The sequence below is a fragment of the Cyanistes caeruleus genome, chromosome Z, assembly GCF_971803275.1.
Source record: "Cyanistes caeruleus chromosome Z, bCyaCae1.hap1.1, whole genome shotgun sequence".
NCBI classification, from domain to species: Eukaryota; Metazoa; Chordata; class Aves; order Passeriformes; family Paridae; genus Cyanistes; species Cyanistes caeruleus.
In genome coordinates, this window is record NC_141732.1 from 15,143,528 (window position 1) to 15,160,550 (window position 17,023).

A 17,023-nucleotide genomic window follows, 5' to 3' on the forward strand; every position below is an offset into this window, starting at 1 on the left:
ATCTTCTGCTAGCCCTATGCTGCGGGTTTCCCCTCCTGCAAGCCCAGGTTGTTCCCTGGCAGCAGAGCGGGACAGTGCTGTGGCTCTGCGGGCTGTGCCTCTACCGGCGCCTCGGTCCCCGCCAGCGCTGGAGGCGGGCCGTGTCAAGCTGGCTCCAACCCACCCCGCCTCAGGTTCCCAGGCATTGCCCAAGCCTGCGGCTGGAGGTGGCCCTCCACCGTGGTCTCCTGCGGCCGTGGCAGACCAAGGTCCTGCACTGTTTACCACTGGCTCCGGTGGTGCTGCCGCAGGGGTGAAGCTGGTGGCCTCCACAGACAAAGGGTCCCAGGCTGCTGGAGCCTCTTCAGCTGGCCTGTGGACTTTGTTCTCTTGTCAGATGACTGTGCAGCTGAGCATATCAGGCATTCCATGTGCTTCCAAATGCTTTGGTCCGGTGGGTGAGGGCATGAGTGCTCTTCTGGTGGCGTGGTTGAATACCACTGCTCAGGGCATCATTGTTCACCTAGAGGACATTGATTCAGATTTCCTGGGGTGCATTTCTGCCATGGGTTCCACACTCACCCCTCCTGTTCCTATCCCTGTGGGACCCGGATTTGCTCACCTTGTGCCTTTTGAGTCTTGTGTTCGCAGAGCTGAGAGCCAGCTGCGGGGAGATGGTGCCTTCGGGTTCCCTGGACCTCCCTGGGTTCACGGACTGCTGTTCTGACAGCCAGGGATTGTCCTGAATGGTCTGCACCCTGTCTATCCTTGGTGAGATGCTGTCAGAGATTAGGCTCCGCGGGCTTCTTGACGCTGGCATGGACATCACGATTGTCAGGTTTGCTGATGGGCCCCGGAGTGACCCCTGGACCCGATGCTGACACATTCAACACAAGGAAGAACTTGAGACAGACTCTTTGTTCAGCAGATTCTTTTGTCCTTTCTCATGATAGACTAGTCACCCTCCGTGACTTGATGAAGGAACAGTTGGATCACGGAGATCTGGAGCTTCAACCAGTCCCTGGGACATTCCTGTTTTCTGTATCAAGAAGAAGTCTTGGAAATGCAGGTTGTTACAAGACCTCCAGAAAGTTACTGCTATGATGGAAAGCATGGGGATGTTGCAGGCTAGCATGCCTTCACCTGCCATGCTTCCTGCTGATTGGCCAGTCCTCACTGTGGATCTGAAAGATTGTTTTTTACAATTCCTTTGCATCCCGATGATAGACCGAAATCTGCCTTTCTGGTGCCAGCTATCAGTAATGCTGAGCCCACACAGAGATACCAATGGAGATTTTGCCGTAAGGCATGTGAAAATTTGCCGGCATTTGCCAATGATACGGGGCTGCAAGTGACTCCAGAAACAACCTCCTTGAAATTATTTGAGGGTCAAAATAATTTCTGGGACAAACAGGCCGCATCTGGAGGTGCAATTATTTTTTTTGCATTCAGTGCAGACACTGCATGAATGGTGTCCAGGTATTAATGGACTTTTACATGGTTGTGTCCCTATATGGGACTGACCACGACACAACTGTCTCCCTTGTTTGGTCTATTAAAGGGGGACTCTGATTTAAAGTCACCTCTGACACTGACCCCACAGGCACAGTAGATGCTGGAGGAGGTTCTGACGCTGCTCTTGGCCGCACCGGAGCTCCGGGATAGTTCTGTGGTGTCACTCCGGCACAGGCAGTCGCCAGGAGTGGGGAACTGCAGGGGAAAGGCGATCCCACTGCAGAACCTTCAGAGCACTGAATCCTGCCAGGCTCTGCCAAATCAGGCGTCGTGGGTGATGGCAAAAAGAAGGAGGAGACTCACTCGGCTGTATTTCCCAGGAACAGGTTTATTCAGGAAAGGGGATGAGCACAAGGGTCTGGGCTGGGAGAATTCAGGACCAAAGAGAGCCCTGAGCACCTCTGTGCACTGGGTTTTATCTCAGGGGCGGGCACAGTCCAGGGTCCAATGGCAGCTCATGGAGGGAGGGGTAAGGGGAGGGGGTTACAATGTCAGGGACCAATGGGGATACAAAGAAGGTGGGAACATAACATAACAACCAATAACGTGTCAAGGAAGTGATGATATACGTAGAAGGAGCTGGAAGGAGAGATGGAGTTTACGATGATGGATGGGGAGATGGGGCAGGGTAAAGGTGATTGACGGGGAACATTCAGGAAAACTGGGAGGGGTTTTCATAACAGACAAATGGAACCAACCAAAGCAGTAAATGGGGGAGAACCAGGAACATACCTAACTCTATTTCTATTTCAAATGAAATACTAACAATTTTAACAGAACTGAATAAACATACTACAACAGGTTCTGCGAGCAGTTTCTGCTCGTCAAGTTTATTACATTACTCTTTCCATTGATGTCGCTGTTTCTTTTCATTGCCACTCCAGATTTGTGTTCCACAGGTATCATTGGCCAATGAAATGGTGAATGGTTCAATCCCTTGAAAGGCCATTGCTACCTGGAAGGATGGATCTGAGTGGCAGGTTTTGGAGAGTCATGAGGCTGGGTCAGCCCAGTTGATGGAATTACAGGCTGCTGTCATAGCATTTCAGCAGTTTTCCCAGGCACCTTTCAATTTGGCTATGGATTCTGCCTCCATGACCAAATTGAGAGCCCATCCACGAGCAGGCGTTGAAGTTTTTCACTTCTATTTTTTGGGGGTTTTTTGTAATAACGAAAGGGTGAGATATCACCCTGAAATTACAGCCTTCTGATTGTATGGAGTATTGTATTTTCTTATTATTTTTCTTTTCGATTGTTTATAATGTTGCTAGTTTCTTTGTTCATTTTTCTTTTTCCTTTTCTTTTTATTTGAACCAAGAAGGGTGAGATGTCACCCTGAAAACTCAGCTTCTGAGCTTGCTGACATAGTTTTCTAACTACTTTCCCAGGACAGTAACTGTAAACATAGATATGTGTACATTCCTTCTGTTACACATCTTGTGATGGACATCTCTCATGGCCAGTGCAGTGGGAAAGTGTTATCCTGACCATCCAATCCCTAGCCATGGTCAGAAACCTATAAATCCTGGGAGGAAAAATAATCTCTCTCTTCCTTTCCCCACACCTCGACCTGCGTCCATGTGATCTATTCATCTTCAGCGGCAACAGTATATGCCTCACGCCCCCGTTGCAAAATGTCTTTTTGAAGATTACAGAGACTTTCATACGTCAAGGACTCTGTCATGATCTCAACCTTTGGCTCCCCTGCAGGTTGTGATGGCCCTTCTTTCCTATCCTCTGATTTCATCTGATTTCATCTTAGTCTTCCTCAATTCTACAGGGGCAGGACTGCTGGCTGTGACTGCCCTTGTGGTTCAGCTGGAACCTGGACACCATGGTTGTAACATCTGTGGGTTCCACTGCTGCACCATCAGACTCTCCCTCTTCAAGGCAGGGGGAGGGTTTCCCAGCAGCTGAGGAAATGCTTTCCTTTAGTATCTGGCCCATTACATGTATATTCTTCACCAGAACCCCCACCCACGTGGGGTGGTTCATTTCTGAGGTGAGCTGTGTAGTACTATGTAATAAATTGTTAAATCTCAGTTCTTATTTGTGTATAGTGAGTGGCTGTAGAGGATTGCAATAAATTAATTTTTTAATTTAAGTTGATATTTACATAGCATGATTGTAACAATAAATTAGTTCCTTAAAATTTAATTGTTATTTGTATGTTTATATGTTGGCAGCACAGTGTAGCAATACAAAATAAATATGATTTTTAAACTTGATTTTTGTCTACTTATACATTAGTAGTACAAGTGTAACAATATGCAAAAAATTGAAAGAAATGTAGATTTGTGTTATCCAAAGCAACGGGCAGAGGTAAACACAATGATGCTGGAAGATTTTGGCCATGAAAATCTCCAGCCATGCCCAGCACATGCCCCACTTCCACTCGGGCTGGGCAAGGAAAGCGCAGATTTGGGATGGCAGCAGAGCCATACATTGGCTCAGAACTCACTGCACAGGCCTGCTGAGAAAAGTCTGTGTTGCGGTTTGACACTGGCCCAATGCCAGGAACCCACCAGAGTCACTCACTCACCATCCCCTGCCACAGCTGGGCAAAGGAAGGGAGAGGGGAAAAGAAATTAACAAAGTGAGATAAGGACCAGGAGAAACACTTCAATGGCAAAACCGGCTCAACTTAAGTTGCAAATGAATTTATTACTAACAGAATCAGAGAAGAATAATAAGCAGTAAAATAAGCCTTTAAAACACCTTCTCCCCCCACCCCCTCCCTCCTTCCCACCGACAGTGCAGGGAGACAGGGTATGGGGGCTTTGGTCAGTTCATTACTGAGATCTTCTTCCGCTGCTCTGGGAGAGGAGTCCTTCCCCTGTGAGACAGTTCCCCATGAACTTCTCTGGCGTGGGTCCACTCTCACAGGCAGCAGTCCTACAGCACCTGCTGCAAACATGAGTCCCTCCCACAGGCACATAGTCCTTCCAGAACTGCTGTGGCATGGGTCACTCTTCCCACAGGGTGCAGTCCTCCAAGGACAAGCTGCCCCAGCCTGGAAGCAAAGGCCCTTGCTCTCCACTGGGTCTTCCACCATATCACAGCCTCCTCCAGGCATCCATCTGCTCTGGCATGGGCACCTCCCCCATGGGCTGACTGTGGATCTCTGCATCCCCCATGGATCCATGGGCTGCAGAGGCACAGCTGCTTCACCATGGTCTTCACCATGGCCTGCAGGGGAACCTCAGCTCCAGTGCCTGGAGCACCTCCTGCCCATCCTTTTCCACTGACCTTGGTGTCTCCATGTTGCTTCCATTACATGTTTTCCCCTCCTCCTCTTCTCTGACTGGAAGCAAAACCTGTGATTTTGTTTCAATTTTCTTCTTAAATATGTGGTCACAGAGGCATAACCAATCTCTCTCATTGGCCCAGTTTTGGTCAGCAGCATGTCAGTAACAGATTTTCCCCAGGCAGCTCCCAGCACTGGGCCAAGTGTGGGCTGTTCCCAGAAAGCAGTGCAGTTCGGGATACGGCTGTAGGGCTTTAAGCTCTATGGCTGTCAAGTGTTGAGGGCAGGAGCAAGGATGAGGGAGAGGTCTTCTGTGTGGTTTCCAAAAGGTGCTTATTCCATTAAAGGTTCCAGGGACTAAAGACAAAAGAGATAGGGGTACAGCAACTTATATATGGGGGAGGAGCAAGGGAGTGTGTACAAATAATAAACAAATAATAAAAATAGGGACGACTTAGGGGAGAAGCACAAGGCGGGGTTACAAAAGGTATAAACCAATGGGGAAGGCAAGGGGAGGAGAGCAGGTCACATGGGCCAATGGGGCTTGGAGGAATAGGGGAATTCCAAAGGGGGCAGTCCAGGCAGGGGGTTGGCACAAGGGAGGAGTGATAACCTAATGGGAGGGGAACAGAACATTTGGGAACAGGGAACATTCGGGAAAAAGGGGCAGGTATCAGGGTGGATTGGCACAGTTGGGTAGGAGGGCACAACTGGGACTAAACTATTTACATAGGAGGGGGTACAACTTAACAATACAGAGGGTAATTGAATCAAATATAATGAACAAAACTGCACCACAACAGTCATCAGCCATTGGCTCTTTTGGACACAGTGGAAGCTTCCAGCAGCTTCTCACAGGAGCCATCATTGTGAGAATGATGATCTAGCCCTGCTACCTAAAACCAGGCCTTGCAAAACCAATACACTCTGGGACTTCACTAATTGTAGAACTCCAAGTAGGAGCCACCCAGGGAGGGAAAATCCATCCTCATCCCACAAGCAGCTCTTTAGGAAGCACTCCAAGTGTCCCTCTGAACATCATCCCAACAGGAATCCTGAGCCAGCTCTACTGCCTTTGGCAGCACTTCTGCAAATAAGCTGGAGCAAGGGGGAGGCAACATTGACTGTAACTGCTGCAGGCTGGGCGTAAAGGCAGGGCTATGGATACAGGTGCTGAAATGGTCCAAAATCCAGAAGGATGCTGGAGAACTGGGAAGCAACAAGTTCTCACAAGTGCTGAAATGATTGAAGCCCTTTGTGTGAAGTTCCCCAAATGAACTCCCACAGGAGCTGATGCTGTAATAAGTAGTACCAGAAGGCACAAATGTACTAACACTAGGACATGGTCTGTATCACCTACAGGCAATGGCTTAGGAAAGGATCAAGTATATATTTTATATAAGCTATTTATTATATATGTATATTAAACTATGTAAAGTGTTGTATTAGAGATGATAAATTACATATAAATAAATATGTATTATTTGATGCATTTTTATATATTTTGATAAATATTTTCATTTCATATAGATTTGATATATTCCCTCAACCTGGGAGAGTTGAAGATGTACCACTGTCCAAAACCTTCTGCTCACACAGCAGTCAGCCTGCGGGTGTGTGCATGCACACCCACCCAGTGTCCTTGCTCTTTTCGCCATCTCGGGGTTGCTGTTTGCACAGAATTGGGATGGATTTAACTCAACAGACCCACAGGTGGGGTGTCCAGCTTGTCATGGACACTGATACAGCGAGGCACAGCACAGCTCTCAAATCACTTACATTATCACACGTGCTTTCATTCCTGCTGGGCACTGAGGAACTCTTAAAAGCACCAAAGATAGAGAAAGAAGGTGCAAAGAATTGGCATCATGCTACTGCTGGTATCCTCATGTATGGATGCTAGCTTTGGAACAGGCTGCAGGGAGCTGCAGAAATTGCAGGCCCATGGCCTCTCAGTCCTGCCTGAGAAGCTAGCCTGAGAAATTCAAAGGAGGATTTCAAAACAATCCTCAGAGACAGAAAACAACTGCCAGCTGCTGTTTATCTGTCCTCTTGTTTTCCCTTGCAGGAGAGGCTCAGGGGGGTAGTGTGCCCCTGACCAGTGATGGTGATGTAGCACTTTGCTAACCAATAAGAGTTTCCTTTCTGTACCTTCCACGTATCAGTCTATAAAAAGCAGGCCTGAAGTAATAAACCAGAGAATTCTCGTGTTGAAACTCCCTTGAGAGTTTGTGTCGTTCTTTATAGCCGTTCCCAATCGGAACGACACTCATGGAGGAAAATCTGTTGGCTTTTTAAGGTTGTAACTTTCAAAAACTAGGAAACCTGCTCAGCATCAGTAGCCCAATTGTGAATGGTTTTCTCGACTTGGCAAAATGGAGGTGTCAATTGTAGACTCCGTCCTTGGTTCAAATCACCTGCCCTGACGTGCAGACAAAAGCACCACCAGCAGCAGAAGCTACGTCAGTCACTTTTCTCAAAAAGTTGTCTTATATTTGCGAGAGTAAAGGAACACATGTGAGATACTGTGGATTAATGGCAAGACTCTGAGAAACATTTACAAAGCAAAGGGCGGCAGCTTCTCTGGGACACTCCATGTGCTCCAAGGCAGCTGGGCTGCCCTGGCTGCCCAGGACCCCAAGCTCCATGGGCTCTGCAGAGCTGCAAGCGGGGAGGCAGCTTTGGGCACTTAAGCACCTGGGCAGGAGTGGCCTTCTTGGTCTGGACAGCTTCCTGTGGGCAAATGCAGGGTGCTGGACTTGTGCTCTTGGCCCTAGCCCAGCCTTGCAGAGCTAATCCTGTTCCCTGTCTGAAATGTGCTAAAGAGGGACTTGTTTGTTTCCAGCTCCACACAGCATTGATTTGCACCACAAAATACTGAAGAACTAAGGCCTGAACAACAGGCCCTGAGCCACAGCTGCTCTCTAGATGACTCTTCCAACCAAATATTCTATGTATCGGCACCTTAACCAAGTAGTACTATCAACATGATCTATGCATCCATTCATTGGTGAAACACATCTTCACCTTTCAGCATTAAGAAACTGGACAAGGCCACACCTGGCCTTGGTTCCTCCTTGAGTCCTGGCCAGGCTCAGGGATAAAACCAAGAGGAGAATGAATCAGATGTCCCACATCAGAAGCTCTGTCAGATTGCTCGTTCAGCACTGTCAAAGCCAGGCTACTCTCACAGTTCAGTCAGAAGCCTTGTGGCCGGCAAAGGTGGGGGCGCCACACAATTTCACAGTTCTCAGCTGTAGCTCTGCAGGGCTTGGCTGGGCCAGCTTCATCCAGCTGATGTGTGGATCTGGATGAAGGATAAAGTATTAGGGTATCTGATGATGTATCTTTCTTAATAACTAGAAGCAAGCTTCTGTAATAATAATGAAGTACATTGCTGAGCTTATCCTTTTCTGATTCTCTTTTGCACTTCTGCATGATAGTAATCACACTATTCCTTCAGCTAGTGTGTCTGTGTCTCTGACCCTCCTCACCACTAAAACAGAGACAGTCAGTTTTGCACTGTTATAAATACCTATTATAATACTGGCTTTTTGCAAAATATTGAAATGGATATTATCCGTATAATGTTCAAGTAATTTTGCTACAGATTTTTTCTGCTATTAACTAAACTTAGGTGCAGTAGTGAAATAGCTGATATGGTTATGCTTGTGGTAGTTGAATTGCCTGCTTGGCTGGGATAACATCCAATGAATGTATGATGAAGGCCCCTGCTACTGATATTGCAACTATCAGCACCTACAGTCTGAAGAAAGTATGGACCAAAACCCAAACTGGAGGTGATAATAAGAACAGACTAAAATCACAGCCAGGGAATGCATGTGCTCTAAAAAGGTGGTCCTGAGGAGGAGTCATGCTAAACAGTTCTTGGCACATGTAAAGTAGTTAGAGGAAAAGTTTAAATACATGTAATTGTTTATAAAAATGCAACAGGCTGATACAATAAAAAAGATATATAAAGGATGTCCCCAAAATAGCAAGTGTGCTCTTGGCAGAACACCAAGCACCTGGCTGTTAATCTTTGCTTTATTATCTTTGTTTCCTATTGTCCTTTATTAGATTTTACCAAGAAAATGAACCTTGTTTTTCACAGCGTAAGACCTGCCTCTCTGCCAGTCCATTTCTTGGAAAACACACATAATCGCTAGCTCTGCAAACTGAATTCCCACTTTGCCACTTCTTTTTTGCAGGCATGTAAGAAAAGTAGACACTCCCAGCTTTGGACACCTCTAGAAACTAACTGCTTTCAGCAGTTACAACCCTGAAATATCAACCTCCTTCCTTAACCTGCCCACTGGGAGCTCATACAGAGAGGCCTTTTGCCCAAGAATACCCACAGAAGAGCTCAAGCATGGAGCAGTTTGAAACGCAGCTCCTTCAGTGTTTAAATCTCCTTTTATCAAATAAACACCCACCAACCTGTCCCAAAGGGAAAGCAGGCAGGAAGGAGAAGCTCCTCTCCCAGAACAGCAGGCTCTGTACTTCTTTCTGTTGTAGCTGGAGAGCAGAGGCCATGGGCTACTCCTCAGTTTGGGAAGGAACACAGGGAACTGGCTTGACTGGGAGGGCAGCAGAGGGAAGTTCCCAAAGACAAGAAAAAGATGCTGTAGAAGCAAAAGATTATGGCAATATTTCTGCAGGAAAAAAAAAAAAGGGGGGGGCGGGCGGGGGGGGAGGAAGGGAAAAAAAAAAGAATAATGGAAGCATTTCAAAAAGTTCCCAGACAGAAATTTCTGCCCCAGCACAACTGCCTCCAAGTCTCTGTGGTGTGTCAGGAAGCACAGGAATGAACCTGCAAGGCCAGGATACACGTTAGTGGTGTGTGTTCCCCAAAGCACAAGCAGCTCCCCAACAAGACTTCAAAACAAAGGGAAAAAACTTCCTCCTGCATCTCTCCACAGGAGATCTAGGCGGTGTCTCTCCATTGCAAGATCTCCTTTGGCAGTCTACATTGACAAGAGTTGGCTGCAGGAGGCATTTGGATTTGAACTCTCCTAAGATCAGAGGAAAGAAGAGGTAATTCCTGAGGAAAGAACATGCAACCCTAATTTGTGAAAACACCAGCGTGAGATTGCAACAACTGCATGCCACGAATCCCTTGCATAAAGCAACACCCATCCAGGGTGCAGCACTTTAGCTTTGATGTCAATGCTGACAGAATTGCTGCCCCTTCCTGCTGCTGCTGACTCCAAATAACTAGAAATGTGCTGCTTCTGCCAAAGACAGGCAGAGATGGCCAGAAAAAAACCAGCCAGTCTGCTGCCAAAGAATGTTTTCTAACATCCCCTTTTCATGCGTTCCTAAATGAAGACAGAAGGCAAGGAAGACATCCTTTCCCTCTGTCACCAACAGTGACGCAGGCACGCGATACATTGTGGGGCTAGAGCTTGCCAGTGCTCCCAGAGCCCTCTCCAGGGCCTTCCCCTACCGGGCCGTGTCCGGCCAGCCCCCGGAGCCGCCGCGCTGTGCCCGCAGCCCCGGCTCTGCCGCGCTCGTCCCCGCCGAGTCCGGCCCGTGCCGGGGCCGGGCCTGGCGCGCGCGGGGCCGAGCGCAGCGCTCCCCTTCAGGCCGCGCGCTGCCAGTGCGGCTGAGGCCGTTGCGCCGCGGCCGTTGTGGCAAACAGTCGTCGATCGGCGCCATGGCGGAGCTGCCGCTCCCCGCCGGCCTCAATGCCAGAACCTTCCCCGCCAAGCTGTGGCGCCTGGTGAACAGCCCCCGCGTCCTCTCCGTGCGCTGGGACAGCCAGGCCCAGGGGCTGCTCATTGACCGCTCCCTCTTCGAGCGGGAGCTTCTCAGCCCGGGCGGCGACCAGGGGCCAGCCCCGCACACCTTCAGAGCCACGCGGTTCCTCAGCTTCGTGCGCCAGCTCTACCGCTACGGCTTCCGCAAGGTGCCGGGCCGGGCCGGCGCGGCTGCGCCGGGTGATGCCGGGGCGTGGCTCCACTACACAAACCCCTGGTTTCGCCGCGACCGCCCCGAGCTCCTGCTCCGCATCGAGCGCCGGAGCGCGGCCAACAGGCAGCGGCCGGCGGCGGGCGGGGACAGGAGCAGGTGCTCCCGGCAGCTGCCGAGGGCGCGGCCGCTGCCGGACGGGCGGGAGAGACGCAGCCGCTTCAAGGCGCTCCCCAAGGAGCGGCCGCCGCTGCCGCCCAGGCCCCTGCCCAGTGGCTTCCTCCTGCTGCACAGGGAGCGGACGCTGCCGGACTGGCGGGAGCTGCGCAGGCCCCGGCCCGGCCGCTTCCAGCAGCCCCCCAAGGAGCGGCCGCTGCTCACCCGGCGCCCGCCCTGCGGCTTCCACCTGCTGCACAGGGACCGGCCGGGGCCGGCCCGCTGCGAGGGGCCGAGCCGTTTCCAGGAGCTCTACGGGGAGCGGCCGCTGTCCGCCGAGCGGGAGCTGCTCCGAATCCCGCCCTGCGACTTGCTCGGGCTCCACGGGGAGCGGCCGCTGTTTCTCGGCCGGGAGGGGCCCCCCAGCCACTTCCAGGAGCTCTGTGGGGAGCAGCTGCCTCCGGCCGACCGGGAGGTGGTCAGGATCCAGCCCTGCAGCTTCCAGCAGCTCCACAGGGAGCAGCAGCCCCCAGCCTACAACCCACCAGGTAGGAAAAGAATTGTAGCCTTGCTTTTCCAAAAGGTCCTGAAAATTGGCGGTTGGAAGTATTTTCCCACAATGCTGTGTCATTCTGAGACAGAAATTGTTAAGCCTGCTAGCAAGGGGGTTCTAGAAGGCGAAAAGATTCTCTGCCTAGTTTTCCTTTGAATGTGTTGCATCCAAGGCAGCAGCAGAGCTCTGCATCCCAAAGCCACATTCTGGAGCCTGACCACAAGGTGCTTGGATTCTTGCAGCCACTCCAGGCAATTCAGCCTCCAGTGCTCCACCTGGCAGTGCCGCCTGTGCAGCAGCATCAACGGCCTCAGCAGAGAGCGCACTTAAGGAAGAGGAATCTCCACCGCTGGATCTTGGCCTTGCTGTGGAGAAAATGATTCGGGAGATCAGGAGATCCCTGTCTGAGAAGTCTCCCTCTGCTCAGGTAACCCCACTGGATGGGAATAAAAGGGGCTGGACCGAGAGCTTTTTAACGCTGTTCAGTGGCTCCAAAAAGCACCACCTTGTGATGGATTGTCTGAGCGCTTGGGTGGGGTGGTGAGACTGCCAGCCAGAAATGTGTGCTTTGTGTGTGACTTTGCAGCACACAGCCCTGGGCAGTGCTGGGAGCGAGCTCTGCCCTTACTGACAGGTGTGTTGGCAACAAGGAGAGCCCCTGGCTTTCTGCTGGCTAATTTCTTACAGCTCGTGGGGTAAGCCAGGGTCAGAGCATGTGAGGGCACATCCCCTCATTTGGTGTCTTCTGGTTTTCTGTGTTCACAATTTGCTTCAGAGGTCATTTTGTAAAAGCTTCTGTTTAGCCTTGGCCACGAAATCCTGAACTGAAAAGATTTATCATGTGAACTGTGTGCTGAGTGTTCCTCCCCAGCCTCTGCTCCACGTCCTTTGGGAGTGGAGAAGGGTTATTGTAGCCCTGATGTGAGTCCAAGAAAATATTGAGTGATCTTTGGGTTTCTTTCTTTCTGCTTTTCTTTCAAGGGGAATATTCATGTTGCCTCTGAGTCCTCAGGAAGGGAACCCATGAACGAGGCTGCAGCAGAGGAAGATTCATCTGGCACCAAGAACTGCGATGACAGTTGCCCAGAGCCTGAGGAGCCTGGTAAGGAGAGAGCCCACATTGGTTTGAGCCCCATTGGCCCATGGCTGCTTTGAGCCTGTCCCTGACAGGAAGGGAGATCAGAAGAGCTGAGTTCTTGTCGGCAGGGTCCGTGCTTCCTGGTGCCTTTAGTTCAAGTCCTGCACTGGCACAAGTTCCCCGAGCCCTGCCCTCCACACTTTTCCAGAGGCTCTGACACTGAGTCCTGTGCTGTGACAAGAGAGCCAAGAATAAACCTGACCTTGTGGGAGCTGCGTCACCAAGCTGGGTGTCCCAGTTTTGTGCTGAAGCATGGATCAATTTTCTGCAGGGTGACAGGGGAAGCTGGGCTGAGCACTTCTTGAAGGAACAGGGGGGAAAAAAAGAGTGCAAAATGAGGGCAGAAGTCGAAATCGCTGACTGTAGTACCAGTTTGCTGGAATCTGTCCTGAGACACAAGAGAAACAAAGAGAGCAGAACATCAGAGGCCAATTAATTGAAAAATGACAAATCTGGTAACACAAGGAAAAGCCTGAGTGACCCCAGATTAGTGAGACTAAGAGGAGAGAGGAAGCCCTTTGGATCCAATCCTTGGCCAAGTCGGTGCAGCCTGCAGGCCTTGTAGGGAGCTCTTTCCCTACCAGCTTGTCCTGTCAGAGCTGATGGTCAAGTTGGAGCAGGTACTGCTCACTGTAGAGGGCAGTTTGTAGATCTGACGTCACGGAGCTGGTTCATGATTCAGCTCACAGCACCCTTCAGCCTCAGCCACCGCAGCGTGGCCTGAGGTCTTTCTGTCAGCACGGAGGAAAAAAACAAGTCAGGGCTTCTTTGTGGGAGAGGGGACCGTCTTCTGTTTCAGGCTCTCGTGGGTGCCATTTGCACTGTGGGTGCCGAGACTTTATTGAGATACTTGAACGCTTCACACAGTTTTGGAAACTTGGAAGGATCCCTGTTCTTTAAAGAGCAGGCTTCAAATTCCCAAGGGAGAGTCTGCCTTTCAGACCATCTTCTCCAGTCCCTGACAGGACAATTGCTGCCCAAGGCAAACAGGGCCCCAGCCACAGGAGCCAGTATTGACTCAGTGTTCCCTTTGCTTCCCAGATGCCATCTGAGGGATGTCTCCCGGAGGGCTGTCCTGCACGGCAGGAAGAGACAGAGGGAGGGCCTGTGACCATCAGGCAGGTAGAATCCCTCTGTTCTACATGTATAGATTTCTGTAGTTCTATTAAGTAATTCTTATAGTTATGTTTATAGATTCTAATGTTCTATTTCTATAGATTGAATTATTTATATATTTATATAGAATATAGATTATAACTATATAGAAGATCTCTATTTAGAGGTCTGTATAGTTAAGTGTAGATATATATAGTTATATTTTTTATATGGAATTACATTTATAGATTTTTTGATTTAAATTTATATATGTCTAGAGTAAAATTAATATACATATACAGAAAGTTCTATTTTTAAATGGATATAGCTGTATTTGAAGAGAAATATAGATATTCAGAGGGCTAGGTTTATGTTTGTGTAGCCTTAGGCTGCATTTTAACCTCTTTCCCCCCTCGGCTGCCTTTTTCACCTCTTGATTTTTCCCCTGTGCCCCCTCGGTCCCCTGTTCCTGTGCTGGGTCCGAGCTGGGGCCGGGCCAGGTGGAGCAGCAGTTCCAGCCCCGGCTGTCCCTGGAGCGGTGGGAGCTGCCGGTGGCCCCAGGCACTGTCCCCTGAGGAGCTGCTGAGGGACGGTGAGACTGAGGGGGCTGAGGAGGCGGTGACGCTGAAGGGACGGTGACCTTGAGCTGCTGGGGGCACTGAGGGCTGTGGGGGAGCAGAGGGCAATGGTGGCACTGAGGTGACAGGAAGTGGCACGGGCTGAGGGGGTGCTGACTCTGAGCGGACAGAACAGGTCAGAAGGGACTGAGGGGGGTGAGAGAACTGTGAGGGGCTGAAGAAACTGAGGGGGGGGGCTGGGAGTTTGCCGAGAGGACGGCGGGGCTGAGGGGATGGAGGAGCCAGCAGGGAGCAGGGAGGGGTCAGGGACTGCAGCTCTGCCAGGCCTCGGAACCAATTCCAGAGCCTCTGCTTTTGCCACAGCTGTCCTGAAGACCTTGAGGCCAGCCAGACACTGCCAGGAGCCAGCAGGGAGAAGCTGAAGGCCAGGAGTGAGAGCAGTGAACAGGGAACTGCTGCTGCCACCCCGAGAGCCTGGGTGAGGCCACAGGGCCGGTGAGGCCGAGCAGGGCTGAGGGTGGCGTGGGCTTTGGCCGTGGGCGCTGCCCGGCTGGGCAGGAGCGGCCCCTGCCCGTGCTGGGGCTGCTCAGCGCTGCTGCCCCGGCCGGCACAGGGGCTGTCCTTGGGCAAGGCAGCTGTGCCGGCAGGGCCCGGGAGCTGTGCCGGCCTGCCGGGGGATGCAGGACAGTCCCGCCGCGACTGCGCTCGCCACACGCTGGCCCGCTCGGCCTGCTTGTTCTTTCAGCCCTGCTGGGGAGGCTCTGAGGTTTTCCCTTCCCTGCTGGAAGGGCAGGTGCTGCCAAGGGAAAGGTCTTAATACTGACTCAGTATTCCCTTTGCCTCCCAGATGTCCCATCTGCTGTCCCTGTCCAGGAGAGCTGGTCTGCACGGGAGGAAGAGACCGAGGGAGAGGCTTTGTAGATGGGGGGAGGCTGAGTTCCCTCTGTTTAAAGAAGAATGGACTTATACATAAAGAGGGATAATTATGTGGATATTTATATATGTATGTATGTATATTCCTGTTTGTATAGGAATATTTTTATATATATGTTGCTCTAGTTATGGATGTATTCTTTGTACATATGTATGGATATATACACATACATGTTTGTAATTTCATATGTGTATATAAGTATACACATATGTTGTTAGAGTTGTGTTAAATTCTATCCCCTTATACATAGGAGATACAGTTGTGTATATTTCAATTGATACAATTATAGTTATTTGGCTCTTTAAAAAGGTATATTGGTATTTGCATAGGTAGATATGTGTATTTTTATATTTGTATATTGACATTTATATTTGTATATTAACATTTCTATGGAATTCTATTTATATATGTATTCAGATGTATAGCTGTACATTTCTATTGATGCAGTTGTGTGGATATTTAACTTGATATTTTTTATATATCTGTTATGTTATCTTGATATGTTTTATATATCTGTTTATATATATTGTATGTAATACTAAATCTATATGTACATCTGTATATTGTTACAGTTATACGCGTTTATATGAATTTGTGTATAGCTGTGTATTTAGTTCCATTTACACATGTATGGAGTGGTAGAGTTGTATAGTTCTGTCAGCTGTGATGATCACTATTTGTATAATGTCATTTAGAGAGGGAAAGTATATTTTTGTATTTCTACATGGGCCGTAGGTTTATAGTAATACATAAAAAATTGTTAAACAGCTAATTGATTTTTATGTATAGTGAGTTGTTGTTGGAAATAAATTATGTTTTCTTAACATAATTTAAGTTGGTACTTGTAAATTCTTACATATTTGTATATTTGTACATAACATTGTTCTAATAATCTAATAAATGCCTTTTTTGACCCTTAACTGAGACTTCTATGGTGTAATGTATTGGCAGCGCAGGTGTAGCCATTTGTAATTTTAAGACGGATGTCTGTGAGGGAGGGCTGGAGTCTCCCTTGGAATGAAAAATGTAGACCTCCCTCCCTCCCTCCGAATTATTAGAATTCTGAATTTTGAAGTTAAGGGGCTCTCAGGTAAAGACCTGGGGATAGGAAGAACAGCTCTTGACCGGTATGTACAACAAGGCAAACAAACAACGCTGACTACAGCATTACCAACCGAACAGAACCAGGGACCTCGTGACAGCCCTCTCAGCTGAGAAGGGGAAGGATGGAAGAGAGACTTTGCTTCACAAAGCCCTTGCAGGCAGTTGATGCCAGTACCCCAGCAGGGCTCTGGGGAACACCCAGCTGCAAGAGCAGGAATGAGCAGAGATGCCAGGCCGGTGGCTGAGGTGTATCAGCAGCTCCGAGTCGATGGCTGGCACTGCTGCACATCCCGGCAGGACAGGGGCTGCGAGGCCCACAGGAAAAGAAGAAGAAGCAGCATCTCCATCTGGGTTATGGCAAATTCCTTTCCCCAAGCAACAACAGCCCCTCCAGTGTGTCCTGCTGTGCAGCTGAAGAAACCAACCAGCCCCCAGCTGCCCCTGCACCTCCCTTTTTACCTGGGCCCCTTCCCCCCTGCGCCCAGCCAAACTCTTTGTCTTCTCAAACACCCAGTAAGTATAAGCAGTCAGGTTTCCCTGCAACTAGTTAATGGGGAAAACGCTATAGGTCAGAAGGAACAAAAGGAAGGATACCTATCCAGACACTTAACCCTCCAGTACAATGACATAGCTGGGGGCAAATCAGAAAGCAAAAATTGTGTCTTTCTACACTGCAAGGAGATCTTGCTGGTACTAGAGCACACAGAGGAGTTTCAGCTGAAACACACACTAATTTATTGCAGATATACTGAAAATAATAATAATTTCTAAGAGCTTCTCAAAAATAAGTCCGTATAGACTGTATTAATGT

General features: G+C 49.5%; 1 protein-coding gene and 2 long non-coding RNA genes across 3 annotated transcripts; 2 read left to right on the forward strand and 1 right to left on the reverse strand.

Moving 5' to 3' along the window:
- Positions 1 to 4,138: 4,138 nt before the first annotated feature.
- Positions 4,139 to 10,278, reverse strand: LOC147648154 (uncharacterized). The gene is made up of 2 exons (XR_015280518.1): positions 9,182 to 10,278; positions 4,139 to 8,048 (listed from the first exon to the last, which is right to left on the reverse strand). It is a non-coding gene; the product is annotated as an uncharacterized LOC147648154 (long non-coding RNA).
- Positions 10,279 to 10,293: 15 nt separating this feature from the next.
- LOC147648155 (uncharacterized) lies at positions 10,294 to 13,635 on the forward strand. The gene is made up of 4 exons (XM_086868034.1): positions 10,294 to 11,358; positions 11,606 to 11,790; positions 12,345 to 12,465; positions 13,543 to 13,635. Exons 1-4 carry the CDS (start codon positions 10,401 to 10,403, stop codon positions 13,551 to 13,553), a joined length of 1,275 nt encoding a protein of 424 aa, XP_086724160.1. The 5' UTR covers positions 10,294 to 10,400; the 3' UTR covers positions 13,554 to 13,635.
- A 446-nt stretch (positions 13,636 to 14,081) lies between these two features.
- LOC147648156 (uncharacterized) lies at positions 14,082 to 16,028 on the forward strand. Its single transcript, XR_015280517.1, has 3 exons — positions 14,082 to 14,188; positions 14,538 to 14,652; positions 15,022 to 16,028. It is a non-coding gene; the product is annotated as an uncharacterized LOC147648156 (long non-coding RNA).
- Positions 16,029 to 17,023: the final 995 nt, after the last annotated feature.